At 41.9% G+C, this 26,470-nt stretch overlaps 1 protein-coding gene across 1 annotated transcript in view; it reads right to left on the bottom strand.

Moving 5' to 3' along the window:
• Ism1 (isthmin 1) overlaps positions 1–26,470 on the bottom strand; it is a 70,613-nt gene that overhangs the window by 22,446 nt on the left and 21,697 nt on the right. The window contains exon 2 of the mRNA XM_075962310.1: positions 1,771–2,001. Within this exon, the coding sequence (XP_075818425.1) occupies positions 1,771–2,001 (231 nt within the window). The remainder of the gene's footprint in view (positions 1–1,770; positions 2,002–26,470) is intronic.

Raw genomic sequence — 26,470 nt, 5'->3', positions numbered from 1 at the left:
GCAGAAACTAATTTCTTAAGTTGTTCTAAATCGAACATGGAGAGCCAAGTTAGGATTCTGAGGCCATTTCTTTCTGTGCAGAGATAAATAGTTCTTTCTCCTCCCATTTCCACAGCCTGAATCTAGTGCTCAGGTGGAGTCTGATCCCATGGAACAGAGGCTGCTTGACTTATGGCATAAAATGCTCCACAGAAGCAGATATTAAGCTTCTAGAAGGATTCTCCACTCTAAGAGTCAAGAGACCCAAGGGACACAGCCCTTTGTTCAGCAATGTCACTTTGGAGAGGTACAGGGATTTTCAAAGGAGAGACAGGATCCAGCCTTGCAGCTTCAGGCACATTGTCAGAGCTTGGAGCTGCAGAGATGTCAGGGGTAAGGGTAGTGATTCCTGCTAGGCTCCCGGACTCAAGGTGAGGATAGCTAGGTGGGGAAGGATCAGTTTGCCTAGGAGGTAGCCCAGGAGGCCAGAGGCTCTGACGCCAGATGCCTACCCACTGACACACCCCTTCCTCTATTCATGCCACTAACCAGGACAGAAATGCTGAGGGGCCATGGTGAGCAGTGGGGTTTTGTGCTTAAATGGATGGACTAGGTCAAGCCAGTGACTTTCAACGAAAGAACAGTGCTCTGAGCCTGGATGAGGGCTGCTACCCAGAAATCATTACCCCTCCCCTTTGGGAAGTACCTTGTATTCTAAAGGACCACTAGGGAGCTGGTTTACTCAAGTGTAGTGGTGCATGGGACGGTAGAGGCTAATGGTGTGCATACAAGTGTGTGTATATAGAACACACACACACACACACACGCAAGCACACTGAGAGAGACAGAGAAGAGAGACACACAGAAACACACACATACTGAGAGAGATAAAGAGACAGAGAAGAAAGACACACAGAAACACACACACTCTGAGAGAGAGAGAGAGAGAGAGAGAGAGAGAGAGAGAGAGAGAGAGAGAGAGAGAGAGAATGAACGAGAGTTGGAGTATGTGGAGACAGTAGCTGCCTTTGAATATCTTTCTGAGTGACTCACACCAACCTTTTGTGGCCTTCTAGAAAGCAAAAGGCCAGAAATGGAGCTCAATTCTCTTTAGGATAAAGAAGCCATCAGATCAATTGAACATTTCTGTCTCACTCCTCTGCACCATGGAAGACCAACAGACAATGATTATTTAAAGCAGAATGGGATAACTGGACTGTAGTGGACACAAAGACATATTGGCTTCGTGTTGTTTGGGTGTCTGACTTCAACATCTCTATGCTGGAACTGTGTTAGTTTTAAATACATTCTGCCAATAACTCTGATATTTGAAACCATAAAAAAACCTGTATTCTTGGAAGATATTGTGGCATCTGGTGTCTTCTTATTTAATTATTTGGTAAGTCATTTATTCCTTAGGAGGTTGCCCTCTCCTGAAGGAATTTCTGGTGCTGAAGGCAAGTTACCAAGGCACCGAGGGTAAGTACCTTCCTGAGTGCTTTGAAGAAAGATTGTGGGTTACCTGGTCTAGTCACAAGCATTTTCCTATAACTACCACATTTCAGTAATTTCGGGGTACATCATTTTTGTTTTGTTTTTCTATTTCAGTGTCTCAAAAAACATCATGGGTGTTGCAACACTATTTTTATAGGAATAATACAGCCCTCGGCAGGAATCACAGAGGGGCTGAGAAGGGCAAGGAGGTAAGGCTGCAGGGCTTGTTAGAATCAGGTTAGGAAACAAAAGATGCACTGTTTTCTTTTCTTTCGCTTGCCAGCTGCTGAGAATTACCTGAATATTTGGATTCTGCCCATTGATATCAGCTTTGGAAAGATCTGGAAAGTTTGGTAGATCAAGGAGAAATGATCTGGGGCCGTCTCTTTGCAGTGAAGGATGCCCAGTCTCTTGAGGGAATCGCTGTCTAGGGGAGGGTTGGTGGATAACTTGGTGCTCCCCTGAGACTTCTTTGGACAGAGGAAAGCTGGTTTCTGATGTGGACTCACTCTCCAGGTTGAGGTTATTCTAAAACAGACAAATAGACAGACAAGTCATGAACAGATGCTTAGAAGGTAGGTGGTTAAAAGTGCTACTCTTAACAGTCTATTAAATTAAAAGACAAGGACAATTTATCCCAGTGCCTTGAGTTGAACCTTTGTCTTAGTCACTGTTCTATTGCTGTGAAGAGGCACCATGACCAAGGCAACTCTTATAAAAACAAAACATTTAATTTGGGCCTGGCTTATAGTTCTAGAAGGTTAGTCCATTATCATCATGGCAAGAAAAAGACGGGCATAGTATGGCAGTAGCTGAGATCTTTACTTCCTGATCCACAGGCACCAGGTAGAGACACTGGGCCTAGCATGGACTTTTAAAACCTCAAAGCCCATTCCCAATATCCTACTTCCTCCAAGGCCATACCTACTCCAACAAGACCAAACCTCCCAATCTTTCTCAAAATGTCAACCAACTAATGATTAAGCATTCAAAAATATAAGCCAATGGGGGCCATTCTTATTGAAACCACCACAGCCAGCACAGTAGTCCCAATTCATTTCCCTAGCACATGGGTTAGTTTCTCCATCTTTAAAGGTCAAGTCAGGAAATGTCTTCCAGTTTAGTATTTATTAAACACCAAAGACCATCAAAAATAAGGGAGCTCTTTTGATGGAAAAGAGATACTCATTTAAAGCCGGAACCAACTTAGAGTTTATTCCTCACAGTCTCAATTGGCTAATCACCATGGTTAACTATAGCCTTGACATCCAGTTTTGTTTCTTTGGTGCAAACCATGAAGGAAAGATTTGATTAAATTGGATAAATGTTGAAGTCAAAGTATTGTGCACCATTCACCCACTGAATCTCTGTTCACACTCATCAACTCACTTTTTTATTGATTTCTGCTCAGTCATGTATTCTTGTCTATTCATCTACCCATTTATCCATAAATATATCCATTTGATTTATGTCTTTCTACCTCTCCAATAAATAAATCCCAACTACAAGTTAGGCATGAGATACATTAATAAATGAGATATGTATTATCTCGTGGATACATAGAATACATAGATAGCTATGTGATATGTATTCTTTTGGAATGTACTTCTATGTGTAAAAAACAAAACTAGATAGACAAGTAAGACAAGAGACTACTGACACATTATCCAGGTAGACAGAGAATACCTCTTTGAGGAGGTAACAGCAGAGACAAGATCTGATCAAGAGAAGGGGAAGCCCTGAAGTGATCCATAAACATGGCAAAAGATCAAATAAGATAGGACTTCTAGAGGGGGAATTGACAGCTACTTTGAGGAACATAAAATCAGGAAGGCTGGGTGTAGAATGACAAAAGTTGAAGAACCACATGGCAGAAGGATGAAGAGGTAGAGGAAAAAGTGACAAAAAAAAGAGAACTCTGAAATTTAATGCCTTTCTTCTTAAAATTGCAAGGCAAATGGTGTTCTTACCTAGTGAAATATGTCCCAATTTACTTGTCATTGGGGAAACTTTTCTAAGGCAGCTATCCCTGTCCTTTCACTCTCTCTAGAACACTCAGTGAAGGCATCTTTCATCCCTTCAGGGACAGTATTTTTATGTTTACTGGTGGAAGGAGATGTGGAGATAGAATTTCCCCAGTCTTTGGGTCAGTGGCTAATGCTGTTGTTATTGTTGGGCATGTTTTGAGGTTTGGGAGTTATGTTCCAGCACGTTGTCTCCACATGCACTCCCTGCCCCCACTACAGTGCTGTTGACCCAGTCAAACAGTTCTGTCCGGAGTAAAAACACTTCTGAATTTGAGTACCCAAGTTTAAGAGCAGCCTGAGACTGAAACACACACAGACCGCCTTTGTCAAAGTTTGAAATGGCAAAGAGGAACCATGAGAGTGTGCCTGCCACCTCTGAAGTGTGAAGTGAGAAGCTGCTTTCATGTTTTCTCTTGTCCTTCCCTTTTGCTCAGGATATGTGGCCAAGTCAGTGTCTCTGGTAACCTTTCCAGCCACCTTTTTGCCATGGTTTCTGTTTCCTGGCATGACTGTAGAAGGAGTTGGATTAGTATTATGAGGCATGGATCACTGCAAAGATTCTAAATGTATTATTGTTTCATTGAGTTAGAGGGGATGAGAAAGAGAGATAGAGAGGATAGAGGGAGAGAGAGAGAAAGAGGAAGAAAAAGAGAGAATAGAAGAGAACAGAGTTTTCTTCAACATAAGATCTCTCTATCCCACCTCCCAAAAGGAACCTAATGAGGATGTATCTGTGACTTTGTCACTGAAAAATAAGCCCAACACTTCCTTGATGGTGTCAGAGTCCAGTTGGTGATCTCTGATAGGTTTAGAGTCCAGTTGGTGATCCCTAATGGGGTTAGAGTACAATCGTTGATCCCTGATGGGGTTATGGTAGAGTTGGTGATCCCTGGTGGTGTTAGAATACAGTTGGGAATCCCTGATGGTGTTTTAGAGTACAGTTGGTAATCCCTGATAGGGTTGCAGTACAGTTGGATTCTCCCTGTAGGTATGAGAATGTACACAGTTGGTTCTCCTGGAGAATTTCTTGTTGGGGACTCAGGTATATAAATAATATAAGGGGCTTGGTATTTGCTTTCCAAATGCTTTACAGATTTTTATAACTCAAGACCCAGCTTTATTGTATCCACTGAACATGTTCTTAACTAGATGAAAACCAAAACTCTTTGTATGAAGATGTAGCTCAGTGGCAGAGCATTTTCCTAGCACACTCAAGGTCCTATGTTCAATTCTCAGTATTGCAATATACATACATACATACAAGCAATGACATATTCTTTTCACTACCAAATTTTGTGTTTTTGAAGAGAATGGAAATGTATGTATGTGGCTAGTTGACATTTTACTTAGGTGTCTGAAAAGAAAAGGACTGAATTTAATTTATTTCTTTTTCTTTTGACTCTTGATTTTTTCTGATAGAAAATTTACCACCATAGAGTGTTTCCTGGCTTAGCTTCAAACCAAACAAACTCCTTCAACTTTCTATGGCATAATGCCCCTCCATGCAAAGCATAGCAGATAATCATAGTCCTATACTCTTCTAGTAAGATGGTCAGGAGTTGGACTGTATCTACATAATAAAAGAGAAATGCAAAGTTAGGACCTTTGACTGAGCAATCCAGGCCACAAGTACCTCTGCTGGGAATAGTTTGAGGACTGGGATTCAAGTATGTTTTGAATTGATTCTTGCACAAAACTGTGGCATTGCTCCATCATTCCCCAACCACCCCATCCCCTAGATGCTGGGATTCAACATTTGTAAAGTATTTGGAAGATTGGAATTAATAACAAAATGCTATTCACAGTTTCTGAAAATCTGAATTATGTTTGCACCTCTTCCAAATGTAGTTACCTTGACACCATGTTTTTCTGTGTTCCTAACTATTCAAAAACTAGAGATCTTGGGGTCAGGAAGGGTATTTTAGAATGGTCCTCTAAGGTGAAATGGAATTTAACTCTAGCAGTAACAAAATATGAGACTACCAACTATTTTGGTGATCTGGGACAGGAGGATGATAGACATCCACTAACAGTACAAGCAAAGGCCCCTTTTCATCCTAAAAAGACATGGGTCACATCTTCCTTGCAGAGTCTAGCTGATGACAACACGTTAGTTGTCACCATAATTACTCACTAGATGTGCCACTTAAATGACTATAACAGGGGAAAGAGTTGTAGGATAGGTGGAAACTGTAAAAAAGAGCTGTGTTTAGATAAACAAACACTCTTTTCTGGAGATGGTAGCTTGGAGGTGTCCAGGAATTTAAGGCAAGAGATGCTCCATTCCTTCTGAGATGTCTTTTATTTTTGTCTGTATTGAAGTGACACAAGGGCCTGCCTGCTCAGTATGGGGACAGGTTCCCTTCTCCATGGTCTGCCTGCAGTATGTGACATTCCATTGGCAATGCTGTATCCCATCCCCAGTAGTCATTCTCCCTTGATGGTCCTAATGGTAGAGCTGTTACTCCTACTGAAAATGAAATCAGGAGAATTGAAGTTGAGGCAGGTGATCATGGTGGGTCAAATTAGCTAGCTACAGTTTCACACTTTCTACCTTTGTGCGTAGGAATCCCTTCACTTTTCAACAAGTATTTGAGAGCATGGTTTTAAAAACATGAGGCTCTTGCAGGTTAGTGTTTAACATTTAAATAACTGTCACAGCTCTAATGGATTTTTATTGATTAATTTAGTAATTATTGAATTACTTGATTCATCTAGGAAGCAAGAGCTGATGCAGAGGCCAAGGAGGGGTGCTGCTTACTGGCTCGCTCATCATGGCTTACTCAGCCTGCTTTCTTATAGAATCCAGGACTACCCGGCCAGGGGTGGTCCCAAGCACTATGGGCTGGCCTCTTCCTGTATGAATCAATTAGTCAATAATTAATAAATTCATCAATAAAAGTTAATCAGGTAAATAAGAACATGCCCTCTAGTCAAACCTTATGGAGGCATTTCTCAACTGAGACTCTTTCTTCTTTGATGACTCTAGCTTGTGTCAAGTTGACATAGAAATAGCCAGCACAGTTATGCTACAGCAGCAGTAAACTCTATTGTAGTTTTAGGACTGTGACAAGGGTTTAAATGTGAAACTCTCTGCTTTATTGGTTTATGTGTCAGCTTTTCTGCCAGGACCATGTGTTTGGGTAGGTTGAAGAAAAAAATTCCTATCCTCTGTCACTTGTAGAAATCCTGATGGAAATCACAGAACTGCATTCACTGAGATTAGCTAAGCAAAGGAAGGCAGATGCTACCTGTTGGTGCTCATTTGTGGAAGTTTAAAAATATTAATCTCAATGATGTAGCGAGTGTGCTGGTTGCCAGAGACTGGGAAGGTTAGGGAGTGAGTACCAAAAGAGCTTAAATAAAGGGTATACAAATGTAGTTGAGAGGACAAATTAGGTCTGTTGTTTTACAGCATGGGAGGGTAACAATAATCTCCAATAATTTATTGTATGTTTCAAAATAACTAGAAGAGTTCAAAAATTCCTAAAATATAGACATGATACATAAGCAATAAATATTTGAGGCCAATTATCAGGAACTTATCATTTCACATGACATACATACTTTGAATTATCATACTGAACTCTATAAGTATGCACAATGTTATATATAAATAAAATCAAATACTTAAAGGGAGGGAACCATGATCAGAATATGCTACATGAAAAAATACTTTCAATAAAAAGTAAAAAACCTATTTAGCTAATTAGCCACATTGATCCTTGTGATTGAGCTCAATCCTTAAATGACAGAATTATTGGCAGAGCATAAAATAAAATATGACTAAATTCCTTGGCAGCCAGTTACAAATGCCGGGCTCCACAGCCTCCCAGAACATCCCGTTCCAAATCTGCAGCCCTCTACAGATATTACTGAATCGTCACTGTTTCTACATTTACACATTACAGTCCTCAAATCTTGCTGACTGTGCTACACAGCCTTTCCTTTAAATTGTCCTAGAGTGCTCTCGGTAACATTCAAGGGTTTGTCTTCACTCAGATGAACCAGAGCTCCTTGCACAAACGGCTGAGCCAAGAGCTTGGGAATAGACAGCGCACATGAGTTTGGAGTATTTTGCGGTGACAGACAGCAAAGATATTTTCAGTGCCTAACTGGGTTCTCTTGGGTAACAAACAAACAAAATACCAAGAGCTGACTTGAAGGGCTCCTATTTAGATCAGACAATTTGAGCATCAAAAAACAAAACCAAAGCTATATGACTGATACACACCCAGTCTGAAGGTGTGCGAGCATATAACAGAACCTATAAAGAGAAAATCCCAGAAAAAAAATGACTATCATTATTTGAAGTAGCTATAATTAAGCTCTGCATGGGGGTAATTTGTGAACTGAGATCAAAAGGAAATAAAGGTGAACAGGTGAAGGGAACGGGAAAGCGGGGTGGTGAGCCAGGAAGACACAGCCTGTCCACACAGGTGGACAGAACCTGCTTTATCATATCCGCAAGAGTTCAGAACTGAGAGGGGACACCTCACGGCCCTACGGTAACATAGCTGGACAGTGTACATACCAGTTTGTCTTGTGACTTTTTCCGCTAGGTGCCACTTCACTGGTGGCATTCTGCGAGTCGGTTGAGGGCTTGTGGGAGCTGTGTGGCACTTGGATTAATTTAAACCACCCCCCGCCCCGGATCTTCTATTTCTCTTTGCTCTCCAAGCCTGGTCCTGCATCTTCTATTTCTCTTTTCTCTCCCTACCTGGTCCTGCATTCCCCTGGGACAGTTTATAGTGAGATGAACAAGAGTGTTTTCTGGGACAATGTTTAAGATAAGCCATAGGTTTTTATCATTGCACTCCTTATACTGAGTATGCTATGGGTGCAAGATGAAGGATATCTAGAGACAGTATTCTGCCGCTGTGTGGCTCAAGATGCTCATTGTGACTTCCTTGTGGCCAAGGTGGATTACCACAACCACATCAATGGCCAGAGTGGTCAGAATGGCCAGAGTGTCCCAGCTGATCATTTGCTGCAGGCAATAAATACCAGGGAGAAAGAATAATGTTCTTAGGACAGCAAACCACAGGACCAATGTGACAATGATCATCTAGCAAGGAGGATGATCACAGGAGACAGGAACAGCGTGAGGAAATGGTCGGTGGATCTGGTCTTTGGAAAAATGACCTATGCCGTGTGGTCCCCCTCTGCGAATTGCACCCGCTCCACTCAACAGACACCAGCCAAGGACTTTTGCGTGAAAAACAGGCTTCTCTGACCCCTCCCTGAGCCTCCAGGAGAGGCACTCGCTGGTAACAAACTGGCTGACTAGAAACATTTCAGTGCTTTTCCTTTTTAAGGCTGTGGAAACTATTCCCAGATTAATACAAGCAGGCAGGCCGACTTCTCAGAGTCAGGCTAGATGGCAAATTTCTGGGGGGCAAAGAAGGCTGTATCTGCGATCTTTGAGGCCCACCCCCCAATTCCAACTGGGAAGGGGGCGCCAAATAAGTACTACTTAATGATAGTGATTGCTATGTCTTGATAGATTTTGTTTTAATTAGGCGCAGGCTGTTGGCCTCATTACTTCTAATGTAGCTTTAATGTGGGATTCTAAAGGAAAAAAAAAGAATCTCAGAATCTTCTATTGAAGATATTAAAGAAGATATTATTAGCAATGCATTTGGTCTCACAGGCTTTGAACAGCAAACAACAGAGATTGTAATTAACGTCACCGTAGTCTCTCTCCTGAAAACACACTAACAATATAGCTAATTAGCAATCTGTCCTCATTTGCAGCTGGACATCTGCATATTATTATCAACAATGCTCGTTTCCTTTTTCCAGATTAAAGGGAGCCATGCTGCACCCAGGCATATGGCTACACTTCTTCCGTATTAAGACGCTCTGCTTCCTTGTACCCGGGATAATCATACTGGGTTTTATTATTATTATTATTATTATTTTTAATCTGTGCTGGGCATCGATTTTGTCTGGAAAACTTCCACACATCTAAAAATAAGTTCAAGAATGTCATGGGTAGGGTTTCAAAGGGAAGAGCAAAAGTTCTCCATTTGGGGAGATAAAAGAATAAAGGACACACTGATTATCTTCACACATGACTGAAGAGCAAGTGCTCCTGGGGAGAGAAAAGCCAGAGATGGACTAAAATGATTTTGGGATCTCGGGCATCTCTTTCTCCAAGGGGTACAATTGTTCTTGGTGCTCAAGGAGATGGATGGGATGGAGGTGGGTGCTCTGCAAGTGGCAGCAGTGGGTGCTGGAAAGAGGCCATTGAGACCCACTGGGGAGACACCGTTCTATCTGGATGTGAGGGTACCAAGGGTGACTGCCTTCTATTCTTGCTGTACCTGGATGTGCTGACAATCACTCCCCTGCAAGCTGCAGGGATGAAATAAATAGTTACACCATCAATGCCCCTATTCTAAACCAAGTGTAAAAATGCAGCGACTCTTTAGAGACTCTCCTGGCAGAAAGGAGGCGGCCAGACATGTGCTTTGTTAAGGGATCCCGAAGACAACCCTGGAAGTTGGTGACACAGTCACATCATGTTTCAAGAAGGCAGGAGTGTCACAGTCCTGGCTGAGAACCAATAGAGCCTTCTGTTTAAAGTCTGACTAATAGCCGAGGAATCTCTGGCTGTGCTGGCAGAATATATGAGGAGGATGTTTACTTTAGGGCATGGGAGTGACCTCACTTCTGATCTCAGGCTCTGCTTTAAAAGAGATGAAGGATAGGCAGTTCTCAGGACTGGGGCAGGAATTGGCTCTCTTGGGGAAGGGGCTGCCCAACTCTGTGCATCTTTTCTAAAGCTTCTGGGCCAGCTGGCAAAATGGAAGTCAGCATGTTGCTGATTTATCTCTAATACTTCTACATTGCTTTGATCTTAAAACTGTGTAGATTATTAGTGGCATTTCAACTTGTGTTTTCTACGTCGCTGGCACAGAAAACATAGGGGTAATTTTTCCAGGACCCTCTTCTTTTATGTTCTGTTAGTTAAAAAATGAACTGAAATCACCCTTTCAACTCTAAGATAACATATAAGAAATAATTACAAGGATAGAAATCCAGCTTTTCCAGAAAAGAATCTTTACTCATGCTATAAAACATCAATGAAAATATCAGGTGGAAAATTTGTATTTTCTAGAATCCTCCTTAGGAGTAGGTAGACAAACCTAGATAATAAAGCTGGCTCTCATGGGGCCATGTCCGTGATTACTCAAATTTGAGGCCAGACCTAATTTGCCAAGGGCTACAATGGATAGGCCTGGGCTGTCCACCAGGGGGCTTCAGTCACTGCTTTTTGGTCACACTGGAGCTCAGCATCCCCTCAATGTTGCACTCTGAGCAAATAAATGTTACTGAGTATGTATTATTGGTGATATTCCAAGTTGTGCTTTCTCTTATTGCTAGAATAGAAGACAGAGTGATTTTATGCATTTTAGTTATGCCTAAGGCTCAGAGAAAATTACAGAAGAGGGGAGTGGAAAGATTGTAAGAACTAGAGGACCAGAACGCTTTCTGCTGTAATATCTGAATGTAAAAGAGAATCTGTGCCAATAACATTTCAACAATATGGTTGCCCAAGCAAGACATGCATAATGACAACACCACTTGACATACCAACACAGACAGGAGAAATCTCGCAATCAATGACTGCAGACAGAGAGAGAGAAAGAGAGAGAGAGAGAGAGAGAGAGAGAGAGAGAGAGAGAGAGAGAGAGAGAAAGAGAGAGAGAGAAAGAGAGAGAGAATATCCGTCCTCTTCAGGGATGAACTGGCTGACAGGTTATCTGATCAGTGATCAGTCCCAAACACATGCACAGAGGAGTAACAGGAAATGGACTCGGTAGGTTCTGTGTTTGTGTGTAAATAATGACAAAAAAAGAACTCATGGAATTGAGAGGACATGTGGAAGACACTGCAAGAACTGGAGAGGGAGAGGTAGAAACATAATATTCATAAATGAAATTCTCAAAAAATATTTAAAAAGAAAGAAAACAGAGTGATTATCTCGACTAGTGGTTCTCAACCTTCCTAAACACTGAGACCCTTTAACAGAGTCCTTGTGTTATGGTGACCCCCAACCATAAAATTATTTCATGGCTGCCCCATAACTGTTATGAATCATTATGTAAAGATCTGTGTTTTTCAACAGTCTTAGACTACCCGTATGAAAGGGCCATTCAGTCTGCAAAGGGGTTGCAACCTACAGGCTGAGAACCACTGATTTGGACCCATTTCCAGGACCCAGCTTGAAGAGGCACTAATCAGTGTGTTCATGTGCTGGCTAGTGTTTGTCAACTTGATGTAAACCAGAATCACCTGGGAATCTCAAATGAGGAACTGCCTCCAACAGACTGGCTTATGGGAATATCTGGGCAGGCATTTTCTAGACTGTTAATTACATATGAGGGCCAAACACACTGTGGGCAGTACCATCCCTGGGCAGATGAATCTCAGATGGGTAAGAAAGGTAACTGAGCAAGCCAGGGAAAGCGAGCTGTCAAGCAACACGTCTCCATGATGTCTGCTTCAGTTCCTGTCTGCAGGCTCATGCCTTGCATGTCTATCCAGGCTTCCCTAAATGATGAACTGGGAAGAGGAAGATGTAAGAAACTTTTCTTCCCTGCCTTAGTTCTGGTTTCTATTGCTGTGAAGAAACATGATGACCATGGCAACTCTTATAAAGGAAGACATTTAATTGGGGAGCCTTACAATTTCAGAGGTTTAGTCCATAATCATCATGGAGGGGCATGGTGGTGTGCAGGCAGACGTGGTGAGAGAAGATGTTGAGAGTTGTACATCATGATCCGCAGGCAACAGGAAGTGAACTGTGTGTCACAATGGGCATAGCTTGAGCTTAGGAGACCTCAAAGCTGACTCCTACAATGACACACTTCTTCCAACAAGACCATACCTGCTCCAACAAAACAACACCTCCTAATAGTGCCACTCCCAATGGGGAGCATTGTCTTTGAAACCACCACACTCCCCAAGTTGGTTTTGGTCTTGGTGTTTATTACAGCAACAGAAAAGTAAATTAGGACAGCAGGTACCAAGTATTCAAACCCAGCTTTGACCGGGAGAAGGGGTCCATCCAGCAGGTCAAGGAGGCTCAGGCAGTGAATCAGTATTTCCCAGATGGAATGAAGAATATTAAGGATCCAGGTCAAAGCTGGATTCTGATTTTGGAAGGGAAATCTCAGAAGGTAAGCCAGATCACCTAGAATGCTGGTTCAGAGACTGAGGCCAAAGACTGGGCTGGCTCTGGCCAGTAACTGTGCTGATTAAGAAGGTGGAGTCTTCTCAACACTTGAAGTCAACACTTCTACTTCTAGAAATCTCTCCAGTTCAAGTACCTATAAATAAATTTTTTAAAGGAATGGAATCCTACTTGTGCTAATGTGGGGCAGCTATGTCCACATAAAACCTGAGAGAGCTTGGAAATATGGTTTAGCTTATTATATTATATATCATAATATATATAATATATTATTATATACATTAAAGGTATCTTGACTTCAAAATTTGGGTCTAAGGATATGTTGCCTTGGAAAAGAGGTTCTGCTTTTGTTTCCACAGAGGATGAGAACCTCTGGATTCCTTCTAGACTAATGGGGTCTTTGATAAAGCTGAAGAATAGATATAGTTACAGTTTTCCTTAGTTATTATAAAAGATACAGTAGATATAAATATTGTAACTGTAATTCTTGCTTGATACCTGTTTTGTTGTATGGAATTTCACTATGTTAAAGTTAAAACCTTCCTTTTTATTTAGGCAGAGAAGGGGAGGTGATGTGGAATTCCCCTCTGTATGCTCTGAATCTGTTTTTTTTTTTTTTACCACTGGTTAATAAAGACGCTGTTTTTGATCTATTGCAGTTCAGAATAGAGTAAGGCAGGAACTTCAAACAGATAGAGGAGGAAAGAAGGCATAGTTAGGGAGACACCATGTAGCTGCTGAAGGAGAAAGACGCAAGCCACCAGCCAGAACCACGAAAACCACGAGCCTCATGGTAAAATATAAAATAATATGAATAGGTTAATTTAAGATGTAAGAGCTAGCTAGAAATATGCTTAAGCTGTTGTCCAAACAGTATTGTAATTAATATAATTTTTGTGTGATTATTTTGGTTCTGGGTGGCAGGGGAACAAACAAGCAGCCTCAGCTTACCCTTGGAAACACTCATGAAATTGTGAGGGTAGCACTGGATCCAGAATGAGGCCTGTATCCTAGGCCCAATCTGGCCTTAAGTTTGGGTAAGTTACTGTGGCTTGCATCTATGGTAGAATGGTTTTAAAGATATCTATACATTCTTCCTTTCTACATAACCCTGCCTTAAACAGGCACACCCTGTATATAATCTTGGAGCTTGATGATGCTACGAACTCTGAGTTTGGCTGTGCTACTTACTGTGACAAAGAAGACAACAACAAACACAGACCCCAAAGTGTTGTGCTTTATTTTAGTATTGCTTATTTTAGTTGCTCTTTGGAGCGTGCCAAGAAACCAGGACTAACTAACTTGCTGAAATGGGAGACATATCGGTCAGGGGCCATATATCCTATCTTTGCTGAAGAACAGTCCTCAGTTGGAGATCCATGACCACCCAAGACCTGCTGAACCAACTTGGCTGAGATTAAGAGAATCATGAAAAATAATATACTTTTATGGTTTTAAGTTACCAAATTCAGAGTGGCTTGTTACACAGTAAAAGCTAACTGAAACAGGACCTTAGCTGTTTTTTTTTTTTCTATAGAATGATCTTGTGAAGTAGGATGAGAATTTCAGAAAAGTTCTCAGTCCATGCGGTTTTAATGTCCTTGGGCTGGGACCCTTACAAGACAGCTGTCTGGAGAAATCATATCACAGCAATGTGGTTTTAAACATTTAAAACATATTTGCTATTTTTAAATTTTGTGTGTATGTTTGTGTGTGTGTGACAGAGAGAGATGGCGGCATGTGCAGTTTATATAAGTGCCGGTGCCTGTGGATGCCACAGACATGGGATCCTCCTGGGGATGGAGTTATAGGTGCTTGTGATGTGCTTGATGCTGGAACTGAACTCGGGTCCTCTATAACAGCAGTACATGCCCTTAACTGGCTCAGTGTGTTTTATTTTTAAAGCTTTTTGAAATGACCAAAGCATCAGATCCGTGGGTAGCATGATTAAATAAAAACCCAATGGCTCTAAATGCCTCAAATGAAGATGCTGCCTTCAGTTAGAACACCACTGTCTCCTTTCTCATCTTAAGGTTGATGAAAGCGATTGCATTGTCCACCATCCATGTCCTTCCCTGACGTATACTTCTTTGTTAACAGCGCCACTACCAGCCTTTCAAAGATTCAGCACTGAGTCCTTACAATTTTCCCTTGCACGTTCCCAGTGCACCTGGAGAGCACTGTGGGCTGCCAGGAACCATTCCTGCTCATTTACCTGAGAGCCAGGCCTGGTAGCATAAGCTAAATACAGAGCTGTCACAGACCAAATGTGGTCGGAGGTGAGGCGAAAGCTGCAGGCCACCAGGACTTGCTGCCTCTCCCCCATGCCTATCCAGACTAGTCTGATGAAGCTTCTGTTCTCCCGTCTGCAGGAAAACACAGGCTGGTCCCTGCAGGTGATGCAGCTGTTGGGAATCTTGACAAAGCTTGGGTAATTAGGGGTGTTAGATTCATGAGCTCTCCCAATCAACACGCCTTCCATTTCTATATGGTATCAGGCGCTGCGTGCTGGACAGTGGCAGTTCGGATCACACATGGATTGCTAGGAAAAGTTATCAAAAACTTGGAAATGAAGTCAAAGAGGAGAACAAATTTCATCAGTTCATACTGAGGCACAATATAGCATACTTGTCAGAGATTATTTAATTCTCGGGGAGGATGCATCGTTGAGTTATTACTGATTAGGGCAGTAGGTTAAATGTGATATCCTTACTTAGAGATCTTTATCCTGCAGAAATTTAAATGGATCTGGTTCAGCAGAATCACTCGAGGCGTATGACTTCATGGGTGTCTAGTATATTATGTTCTCAACTGGTTTTATAATCTGTCCTTCAAATGTTGTGAACTGGCAGTGATCTCTTCCTAGTTTTCTCATTAATTAGTTAAATCTTTGAGGTTTGCTTACTCTATATTGGTAGAAGAATCACGTCTTTAAATTGAAATTTATGAAAATTGTATATGGGCAGATTTTTCTTTTGTCTTTATGAAGTTCCAGAGCAGAAATTTAAAAATTCTCATGCACTAAAGAATGCAAGGGTAGGACACAGAAAATCCTGAAGGGTGGGGTAGTTTCATTTTAAGGAGGGGAAGTGGTCCAGACTCTTCACAACTTAACATGGAGTGGTGACCCCTTCCCAGGTTTTGAGTGAGGTTTCACTTGCACTGTGTATCCTATCCTAGGCTGGCCTGAAACTTCCTATGAGCAGGCCAGCCTAGAACTCAGAGATCTGCTTGTCTCTGCCTCCAGAGGGCTAGATTAAAAGTGTGCAGCACCACATCCAGCCAATGACTCTTTCTTTTTTTTATTTTATTTTTTATATTTTTTAAAATTTTATTATTTTTTATTGAGCTCTACATTTTTGATGACTCTTTCACGCCATTTACTATGCTCTGTAATCTTATCCGACTTGTCTGGATGCTGGCACAAGGCACAAAAAAGCTGACACGAGAATGGGGAACCATGGTGTGTGAAAAAGACTTCCCTTGTTATGTCTTCTCAAAAGTCGGAAGGCCTGCCCTGGGGTACAAAACTTACTTTCAACTTCTCTGTCCCCGCATGTATGCCCCTTCTAATTCTGTAGACAAAGCGTTCCTGGATTTATTCTCACCTAAGAGAAATTTCCCACCAAAACTCCTTCAATTAGCTGAGGTTCAAAAAGAAGAACCACACATTCTTTAGAGGCTGTCAGGGGGCTGTGGAGAGGGCGGTGCAGCAGAGAAGGTCTCTATCTGCTCGCTGTTTTCCCCAGTCATATTAGTTACTTTGCTCATTCCTGTCTTCAAATAGTTAATGAGAATCCATTTAAGGAGAGGACTGATTTACTTTGGCTGACTGTATCAAAGGTCTCAATCCATAATGGTGAATAAGAAATGACAAGGCAGATCAGTTCACATTTTGGCAGTCAGGCAAGAGAGAAAGGGGATACAGGAGGGTGTCAGAGAAGACAGACCCCCCCCAAGACACCCCCCCCCCCCAGTGACCTACTTTATCCAACTAGGCTCCATCGCCTACGTTTCCTGACCAACCAATAATGCTATCATATAATGATTCCATGAAGGAATTAACTAGCTCACTCATTAGGTCAGAACTCCCATGATCTAACAGTTGCTGATTTTCACAGAAACACTCAGAGGTGTGCGTCGTTAATCTAGTTGCCTTTTATTCCCATCAAGTTGAAATTTAAAATTGGCTATCACATAGGTACCAACATTACCATATTAGGGTCCATCATTCTGAGTATGAGTAGGAAATTGGTGGTGCTCTTAAGCTTGGTAACTGAAGGAAGTTCAATAAAAGAACAGTTCATACATTTCCAGGAAAAGGGGCCAGGTTAACAAAACCATGGAGGTCTTATAGACCTGATGATGTAAAGAAAGGGAGAGGTTGCTGTTTCTATAAGGAAAATAGAGCTATGTGTAAGGGTAGGGTTGCAAATACAAAGTTTTCCAAATACTCTCTCTTTATGCCTGCCATGTTTCACATTGGCCAGTCAACCTGAAGCCAGAGCAAGAGGCTGTTGGAGAACTTAGTAGATTCAATGCATGTAGAACCTATGTCCATAAATTTGAGCAGAGAAAAGTGCAAAGTGGATCTAGAGAGAAAAACGGGAGAGTCTGGAGAATCTTGGAAATTGGGTGGATAAACATTACTCAAACATTGTAGGCACCTTGTTTTAAATCAATCTTTCATTTGAGTTAACCGTGAGAACTCCAGTTCTATAAAGGAAGTGGCTGAGAGGCCCCTTGCTAGGAATCATGCCCTAGAGTCCTAGTCTCTTTCCCAGGTCTGTGTTGTCCTAATTTGCCTCCTGGAGATGTGGTCTAGAATAAGAGAGTCCATAGTTGTTCTGAGTTCCCTATTTTCCCTACCCAGAGTAACAGCACTATCCTAGTATAGCACACTACGGATTAAATTCTCAACTTAGTTCCCCATTTTGCTTGAGAACTAAGCAAATTTTATGGGAAAATCCTGGCCTCCCTTTCTTAGAGAAACTCTTATGTAGATCTTATGTAGCCCAATGCAGTGTGGTTTGTGCAATCTGAGAACATCATATGGAAAATTAGATCAGGTCAATAAAAGCAGAGGGTACAGCAAGGAGGAAACAAAACAGATGGTGACCAAGCCATACCCAAAATGCCACATAGTACTTCATGCAAAGATGAAGAGAGCTACTCTGGGGGACAGATGAAACAATGGGTCCCAAATACGTGTTGCTTTGGACGTTAGCAGGTGGGGGCATCACATTTTATTTTGGACCTGCTAAACACATGAGCTGAATTGTGAAAGTGACAGGGGACCTATTGGCCACCAGTAGCTGAAGGTATAAGCAAAAGTGTATACCTAAAAGTGTATACCTAAAATATAGAATGAATCACTATACAGCAACAAGAACGAACAAACTATAACCACATCTAATAACAGACAAATTTTACAAACATCATAGAGAACAAAGGAAGCCAAGTACAAAAGAACATATGACTTAAGATTCTATTTATATAAAGTTCAAAAGCAGGCAAAACTAACCAATAGCCTTAGATGTCAGGATTGTGGCAGCCCGGGGGAGCCAGGGAAGGGAAGGGAGCCCTGGGGAGGCTCATGGAGCACAGCTATATTCCGCTTACTTGATCTGAGAGATGGATTCACGAATGTGTTCACTTTGTGAAAACGCGCTCCCTCTCCCCGTAAGTTATATGCACAGGATGTGTATAACTACAGAGACCACAAAAGAAACCAGGAAAGGAATCAAAGGGAACGGCACATGGAAAGGTCACATACACTTTCTAAAAACGACCAAGTTTCTGCCCTTGTTTGTTCATTCTCGGAACAAAAGAACCCAGGGAAAGACAGTGTTTGAGAACAGAAGAGCAGCTATTAGGGATGTGGCCACCAGAAGCACTTGCCTGGTATGGGCAAGGCTCCAACGGTTTGATCTTCAGCACTGTAAAAATAATAAATACATAAATAAGCAGCTTCACATCATTTTCTCGGGGCTCCCCTGTAAGATGGGGAGCAGCTCGAGGAGAAACACACTGCCTTTCTTCTCCCAGTTCCTCCCTGTCATTTGTCTTCCCGGTGCTCTTCAACTGGGTCTTTCTTCTCAATCATTTTCTCCCAGGGCCCAGTTACTTTCTTTCCTAGTACCAACCAAACTTCTACCTCCTCCCTCAAAAAAAAAAAATCTCTACACTAACTTTGTTCTAATTCTTTTTAAGGCATTATTCTGATCAACTGCCTCCCAAAACTCCCTATCAAATGGGAATAATTAGCACCCCCTTCTATTGTACATAAGAGAAACTGATGTGGTCCAGTAAATAACTTGTTCATGCTTGTGTAGGAACGGAAATCCCTGTTTAACTTCAGTCATGCGCGCGCACACACACACACACACACACACACACCATTGAAAGTAGGAAAGGGGCTGTGGAAGGAGAGGTTCAGAAGAAGGAGGGGAGATGAGATAGGGTGCTAATAAGAGTAAAGATGGACTAAAATGCACTATAGATATGCATGAATCTTTCCACGAGTAAAAATTAAATTAAGTAAAGTTAGAAAAAGTTTTTTTAGTAATCAACAACAGTCACCTATATGCCAAGAACTGATAGCCTTTTCCATAATAAATGTAAATAATAATTTTTAAAATCAGATTTTTACACTCTAATAAATGACCACACATCTGCATAGTGAAATGAACAGGACGTCAACGCTTGAAATGCAGGGTCGAGGTGACCCTCTGTGGTGTCATCTGGGCTGCCATTTACATTGTATAATGTATCCAGAGCAGGAAGGAGTCTGTGGAGGGACAAGTAGGGTTTGAGGTTCACTCTGAAGGAAGGGACATTATTACACCTTTTTGTAATTCATACAGAAGCTTAGATGCTGGTAGATGCCTCCATGCCAAACTTGCCTCTGTCTCTGCTCCTTTTCCTATCCACAGACAGTTGCTGTTTATTTTTAACAACCCTGTTTAGGTATTCCCTTCTTTAGGAAGCCTTTTCTAAGTTGTTGCCAGATGACTTACTCTTCCACATTAATGCTGTACCTTACACTGCCTTCTTTTGTTGAATTTATTTACATTCTTAGAGCTTTCTTTTGCCTTTATTATCATCTGTAGTTAAATAGTGGTTGAAATGTGAACTGAGCTATGCAAAGGGTGAGTTAAATTAGCGTGGCAGCTTCCTCAGGTCCATCACTATTCATTGCTAACAGGAAGGACCATTTTATCCACTTCACAACTCCTATGCTACCATCCTGGTCCAGAGCATATACCTCTCCTCTTTTCAAATGTCACTTTCAGAGAGAATTGACTTCCTTGATCACCTGTGGTGCATTACTATCCTGAGAGCAGAGCAATCTCCATCTTGGGGAGTTCAGCTGTGTTCTCTTGCAAAAGGATTATCCTGCCTAGGCTTCTTGGCTTGGCTGTTTACAGCCACTCATGTAGAGATGGAAGGTCATGACAAGCTCACCTGGGTATTCAGATGCTCTCTATCCCTGTTATATACAACTCTGCTGTAATCGCATGTGGCTGAAGGGAAGGGCAGAGACTAAGGGAGGAGGGGCTTTATCTCTGTTGGCCGAAGACTTTCCAGGTACTTCTAATTGGGATGGGACGCCCACATACCTATAAGTCACCCCTCAGATATGCTCTGTAAGGAGGCCCAAACAACTCATTGGTTTCCCATAGAGAACTTCGATAAAATTATGCCTCAGTTTGCCATTGGGATCTTAGAAGAAGGGACAGATTTTATCTGTCTCTCCCCACTGGGACACAATTTTAGCACCATCACCTCAGTGGTCCTCCCACCCCTCAGTAATTTCCCCATCTTTCTGCTTATTTCCTTTGAAATAAAATATATTACCACAATCCAATATTTTATGGGCTCTCCTGTTTATGATAGCTCCCATCAGAATATCAGTTCCTGAAAGCAGATATTACATTTTGTTTTGTAACTTTATATACTTGGCCCTTAGCCAGGCATCTGATACACAATAGGCCCTCACTAAATGTCCCCTCCATGATAAATGGACCATGGAATAGACAGAGCAATGGACAAATGGATTAAGGATAGAAGGAAGGAATGAACAGACCAGGGTTTGAAGCCTGATAGTGTGGGCATGGCTGTTATCTATGGAACAGAATTCGGTTCTTAAAAGGTGGGAGGGTGAAGGACTCTTGCAGAGATAGGACATAGTCTTTGCCCAGTTTCCATGTGATGACTCCAAGTCCAGGGACAACAGCATCATCAGCTGCCTTCAAGTAATAACATGATCAGTGTTCTTTTCTCCTAGAGGGACAAGAAAAATACGATGGAAGGACCCAGTGGCTATTGTCTCTGTCTGACTAAGTCACATCCAATACTCAGTTAGTGCCCAGAAGAACAGCTCTAGTAGAAAAACAGGGAATGGCAGATTTTGAGATGTCCAAAGACTATATGTATATTTATATATTTATATAAATACTATTTACATAAAAATTTGAGATATTCAAAGAGTATATATGTACATTTGTATAATACATACCATTTACAAATGCATGTATAAAATATGTGTTTTCATGCATGCATATATAACTATGATTGCTAACATATTTATGAATGCAGATGACAATGTTGCTTTACTAATTTTTGCTTTAACATTTTATTTAATTTTAAGATAACTGAAATAGCCTTTCCTGCCTGGTAGAGTATCTTGCTATATAGCCCAGGCTGATCTTAAATTTATAGTCTTCCTTCTTTAGTCTCTGGAATCCTGGGATTGCAACCATACCCTACCCTGTCCATGCCCTAGCTCACAGTTTGATTAACCTCCCAGACAAACTGGTACCTCCAAGTTATCAGCTGTTTTAAAAGCAGCACCAGCATTACCTGGGAATCTGATAGAATGCTTACTCTCAGGCCTCTGTGAAATTAGAGTTTAAGTTGGGGTTCACAGGTAGTGTCTCACAAGATTCCAGGCAATCCTGCTACAAACTCATACCCAATTGCCCCAGGAGAAGGAGCAGGTGGCCTGGGACCAGTTAAGGCATTGTTCTTCCGGGAGGCACTATAGCAAAGTGATGGGGCTGTTATAATATGAAGGGCTCTCAACTTGTTGGAGTGCTTTATCTTGAGAAAATATAATTAAACAAATGACAAATAAACATAAGCCATTAAGCCCAGCCATGGTAAGACACTCAGAACTGTTAGTCACTGCTTAAGGAACCCTGAATGATGAGGATTCCTAAGGTAAAAAATCACAACCTGCAAAGATGGAGGATGAACTCACTTCTGCTTTTTCTGAGTGTCAACATAATCTGACCTTTTGGGCAAGGTTAGGTAGCATGTACCCACACAAGGCAACAAAGTGCTGCCAACCTCCTCTGCTCCTTGCATTGCATCTTTCCTTACAAAGACCCAAGGTCCTGAAGGATAGGCATGCCTTCACATAGCTACCGGAAAGGGTAGCTATTTCTAGCCCGGAGGTAACAAATCACATGAGACCTGTGAAGATTCTGGGGTCTCAGATAAACTACGAAGAAAAAACAATCCTACAGGACATGAGAAAATGGAAATAAAGATGGTGGGAGACAGAGGAAAGACATGAAGATTGTCTTTTGGTGCCCCAAGCTCCATAGACAAGGACAAATTATGCCAAGAACCAGTCCCAGAAAATGCTCTTGCCAAACTAATCGCACAGGCCCCAACTAAAACATTTGGTGCTCACTGAGGTCTCCGTCTCCTTCAGCAGATTTATAACTCATCCTGCAAAATGCCCTTTGCTGCTTCCAGCTCAGACTTTCCTACTTACTCCCCGAGTCTTCAGATACAAAGACTGGCCTTTTAGATAGAGCCAGCTCCATTTTTTACTAATGTCCTAGGTATTCAATAAATAAGAGCCAAACTCGCAGCTTCAAATGGTCACTCTCCCCAGTGGTCCACAGAAAAGTCCCACGGTAAACAAAAGTTCTGCAACACAGCATGTCATACACACTTATGAATGGCTTCTTTCAGACTCCCAATGTTGGAAAGCAGACCTGAGAAATTCAGAAGCTAGAGCTGGTTGCAAGTGAATTCATTTGCACTCTGACCAAAAGAACTATATCTCTACCTCTTTCTAGTGGTTTGTTTCCCAGTATGTTGTATGACCCAAACCCTGCACATCCTATGCTGGCCCCCTCACTCCCTACACCTCACTTTCTCTCACATCAGGTCATGACCTCAGGCTTCGAGCTCGGCCTCACAGAGGGTTCTTTTCTCGGGAGTTCAGTCCCCCCTCAAGTGGAATTTCTCCTATTCCAGGTCTTCAACAAAGATCCCAAGGCGCATGTTTGATCTCTTCACGCTCCATTTTCATCAGTCCTTCACACTCTCCATCACTTAGAAAAATACAAACAGCACGGTTCAGTTTTAAGGTTAAGAACTGACAGTCTCCATAAACATTTTTATAATAAAAGCTGACTTATCCATTGCCAGAACTTGGTGTCTGTGGAAGCGGGTGAGACAGAATGAAGGCAGGCACTGGGAGACGGGAGCCTTCAATGTCAGAACAAGGGAGTAAGTGAAAGACACTCCCAGGGTTTTGCTGGCGAAGAATGACCGAGTTGATCCATCTCGGAGTAACTGAGTATTATTGGAAGGGTAAGGAAATCCCAGTAGGAGAGGAGCTCAGACATAAATTCCTCACTCATGGAAAAATATAAAGCAGTCAACAGTCATAAGTTAAACATTGCCAGGGCATGAATATAAAACACAGACTAGAAGAGGTTATTAAATTCACTCTTGGGATGTTTTAATTCAGGAGAGAGAACGAGAAGAGAGCAATGGGACAGAGAAGACCCAAAACTTATGCTACACTTAACCACCTCAAATGATTACGAGCTGAAATCATCTAATTAGCTGGGATTTGTGTTGATGGTGTGTGGACAGATGAGCTACAGGACTCTTTTTCACTTACCCCCTTAATTGCTGGGAACTAATGACTCAAGGGCTGGGGATTCAATGGGGAGCAAGGCAAACATAGCCCCTTCCCTCCCTGATAGTACAGGCGGCGGCAGCCTAGACAGTGGTGCGGATCTTACCGTCTAGGCAAACCCAAAGCTGTTTAAATCAGGGTGTCTTTGGTAGGATGCAGGCACCAGGACATTCAAGATCAGTAGAATTTATCTCAGGATTGTTAGCTGGATTCCTTAACTACTTGATCCCGTATGCCAAAGCCTTGCCGTGAACTCCTCTTCCCACGAACAGCTCCTGTCATTCATTGCTTTCTACACCTCCATGTGCCCACAAAGTGGGCATCCCAGTGTCTCCAGAACAAGTGGGAAGTTCCCAGCAAGGTCTATGAAAAGGTATTCCCAAACCAAAGTATTTGTAACATCTTTGAAGGGTATTAAGGATTAATTTCTACTCTACTCTAAACTGGTACACAATACTCCGGGCCTTATGTGATAGTGGTTTAAAACACTTACCACCCACACCATCCCAGAAGCTCATAGACCCCTGGCCACTTTCTCTACACCACGGTCCTTTCATGGCATGGATACTGTGAGCAGAGACTCATTAGGTTTAAGTCTTCGTATTTCTTGGTTGAGGAAAAAAGAGAACAAACTTTCCAGCCTTGTCCTCTGTCTCCTGCAGGTTCAGTATCCCATTCTCCAGGGAGCTATGGGAGAAATCCATTATAGACTTTCTTGGGTCTACTCCTGAATTTTCATTCATTTATAAAGGATACATTTTTCCAGAAGTCCCCTGGAATTTTTGAAGAGGAGAATAAAAGAAAGAGACAAAGAAAGGAACCAACTTTGAAGTTTCAATGAATGTGCCAGAAAAAGATACCCACCCCCAAACCAATGGTTCCTGAGAACAGTTTCACGAGAACTAATTCCCTTTATTTCCCACTGTGTTTTCTGCAGGGTGAAATGGTCCCCACTCCAACCACTGAGCCTGCTACTTGGCCAACCCAATGGCATTCCACTGCAGAGATTAAAACCAACTTTATGATTGTGGTACAAATAATAAAGAGCCCGGCAGGGTTTCCTTCCAAAATGAAAGCTCATTTATTTTCCGAGGTGTATAATTTGGTTGTAAATGTTTCCTTTGGGCCAAAACATCCCAAATTGGGTTTTTGCCTGGAACACATCACTACTTTGTGGGAAAAGAATGGACTCCGTGTGGTCCCACTGTGTCTCTCTATTCAGGGCACAATGGGGCTCGAGATGACCTTCTGTTGCTTCATATCTGGCAACGGTAGTCATTGGGCTGGATCAGGAGGTCCTGGACTTCCTTTAGCCACAATAGCGCCCGGATTCATCTGTGAAACATACAGGCTCACCACTAACCTGGGTTGACACCTGTTTCTGTATCTCTCAGGGATCTCAGAGGAGATCACATTGCTTTCTGTGACACTTGGATTTTTTTCCCAAGTTTTTGTGTCCTTATTTTATCTTTTCAAAAATCATCCTAAAAAAAAAAAAGGTCCACCCAGCAATGACTAATATTGGTATTAAAACAAAGCCAGATTCTTTCCAGGGCTCCTGGGCTGACCACATGTACTTGGTGCCAGAATTCAACCCAAGTCGTTTAACCCATCTCACTTAAATAGAAATAGCCATTTCTCCTACATAAGCTGAAGAAACACCCCTATCTGCTATGTTCCTGTTGACCAGCTGCCTCTCGCCATATACTTTTAACTTGTTTTCCATGTACATCTTTAGGTTAATTCAAAGTCACTGTTAAGTTTTGCAGATAAAATATATTCATTTTACTGTTTCCCTCTGTTGTAAGTAGAAGATCAGGCAAAACAAAGACTCATCTAGCGGCATCAACGAAATAAGTCAAAAGTCATCATTTGGGTGTGGGGTGGGTGAATGAATATACACGTATAAAACTGTCAGAATGAGACCTTTTGTGAGGCCCAGTTAATATATATTAATATTATATATTAACATATATATGGGAGAGGATATATATATATATATATATATATATATATTTGATCATGTGTGCCCTTTCAGACTATTTCAGATTGTTATTCTAATACTAAGACTGGGGTGAAAAACTGGAAAAGAGGTGGGAAATGAAACAGCACAGTTCATCAAGGGCACACAAGAAAACAGTAGAAATTGATGTTATGGGTACTGGCTCAAGAGGTGAAGTTCATGATCCATCAACTGTCAAATTTCTATCAAATTTTCCAGTTGATCACATTCCCTTGGAAATAGTTCTCCCTAGCAGCACAGTTTATGCTCAGTGTTTTGGAATAATCGCTTGTTGTCGGATATCCCAGTTCATGCAGAAGTAACAAGACATGCCATGAAAGGAGAGGCAAGAGAAGAAATGCTAGGGAATGGAGGATTTTGATAATTCACGTACAAAGAAATACCCTAATGTAAAACAGACTACCCCAGCCTTAGTCTCCAAGAAACCCGCTGGCTCAAGCTAATGCCTTCAGCACTTCTGGCTGTTGCCATGGCCCAGAGCCCACCTGGAACTTGGAAAATCAGCTTCCAAGAGCATTTGGAAACCACAATACTGACACACGATGAACAAGTCATAAAGGAAGTCTGACTTTCCTGGGTAGGAGACTCACAAAAGCCAGGGATTCCAACCACTCTTGCTGCGTGAATGTCACGTTTGCCCTGCGGTTAGGGGGATGTGATTCAAGGACACACACATCATACTGAGATAAAAGGGAAACTAAGATCTGACTTCTCTTTGAAAACCCTAATTTCCTACTTCACTACCTTGTGTCAGTACATCTGAGCCTGCCGGCTGTAAGTCACTTCCTGTC

The sequence above is a fragment of the Microtus pennsylvanicus genome, chromosome 2 (assembly GCF_037038515.1).
Source record: "Microtus pennsylvanicus isolate mMicPen1 chromosome 2, mMicPen1.hap1, whole genome shotgun sequence".
Taxonomy (NCBI): domain Eukaryota; kingdom Metazoa; phylum Chordata; class Mammalia; order Rodentia; family Cricetidae; genus Microtus; species Microtus pennsylvanicus.
Note: the sequence above shows the minus strand (reverse complement) of the source record. Positions and strands in the feature narration are given on the sequence as shown.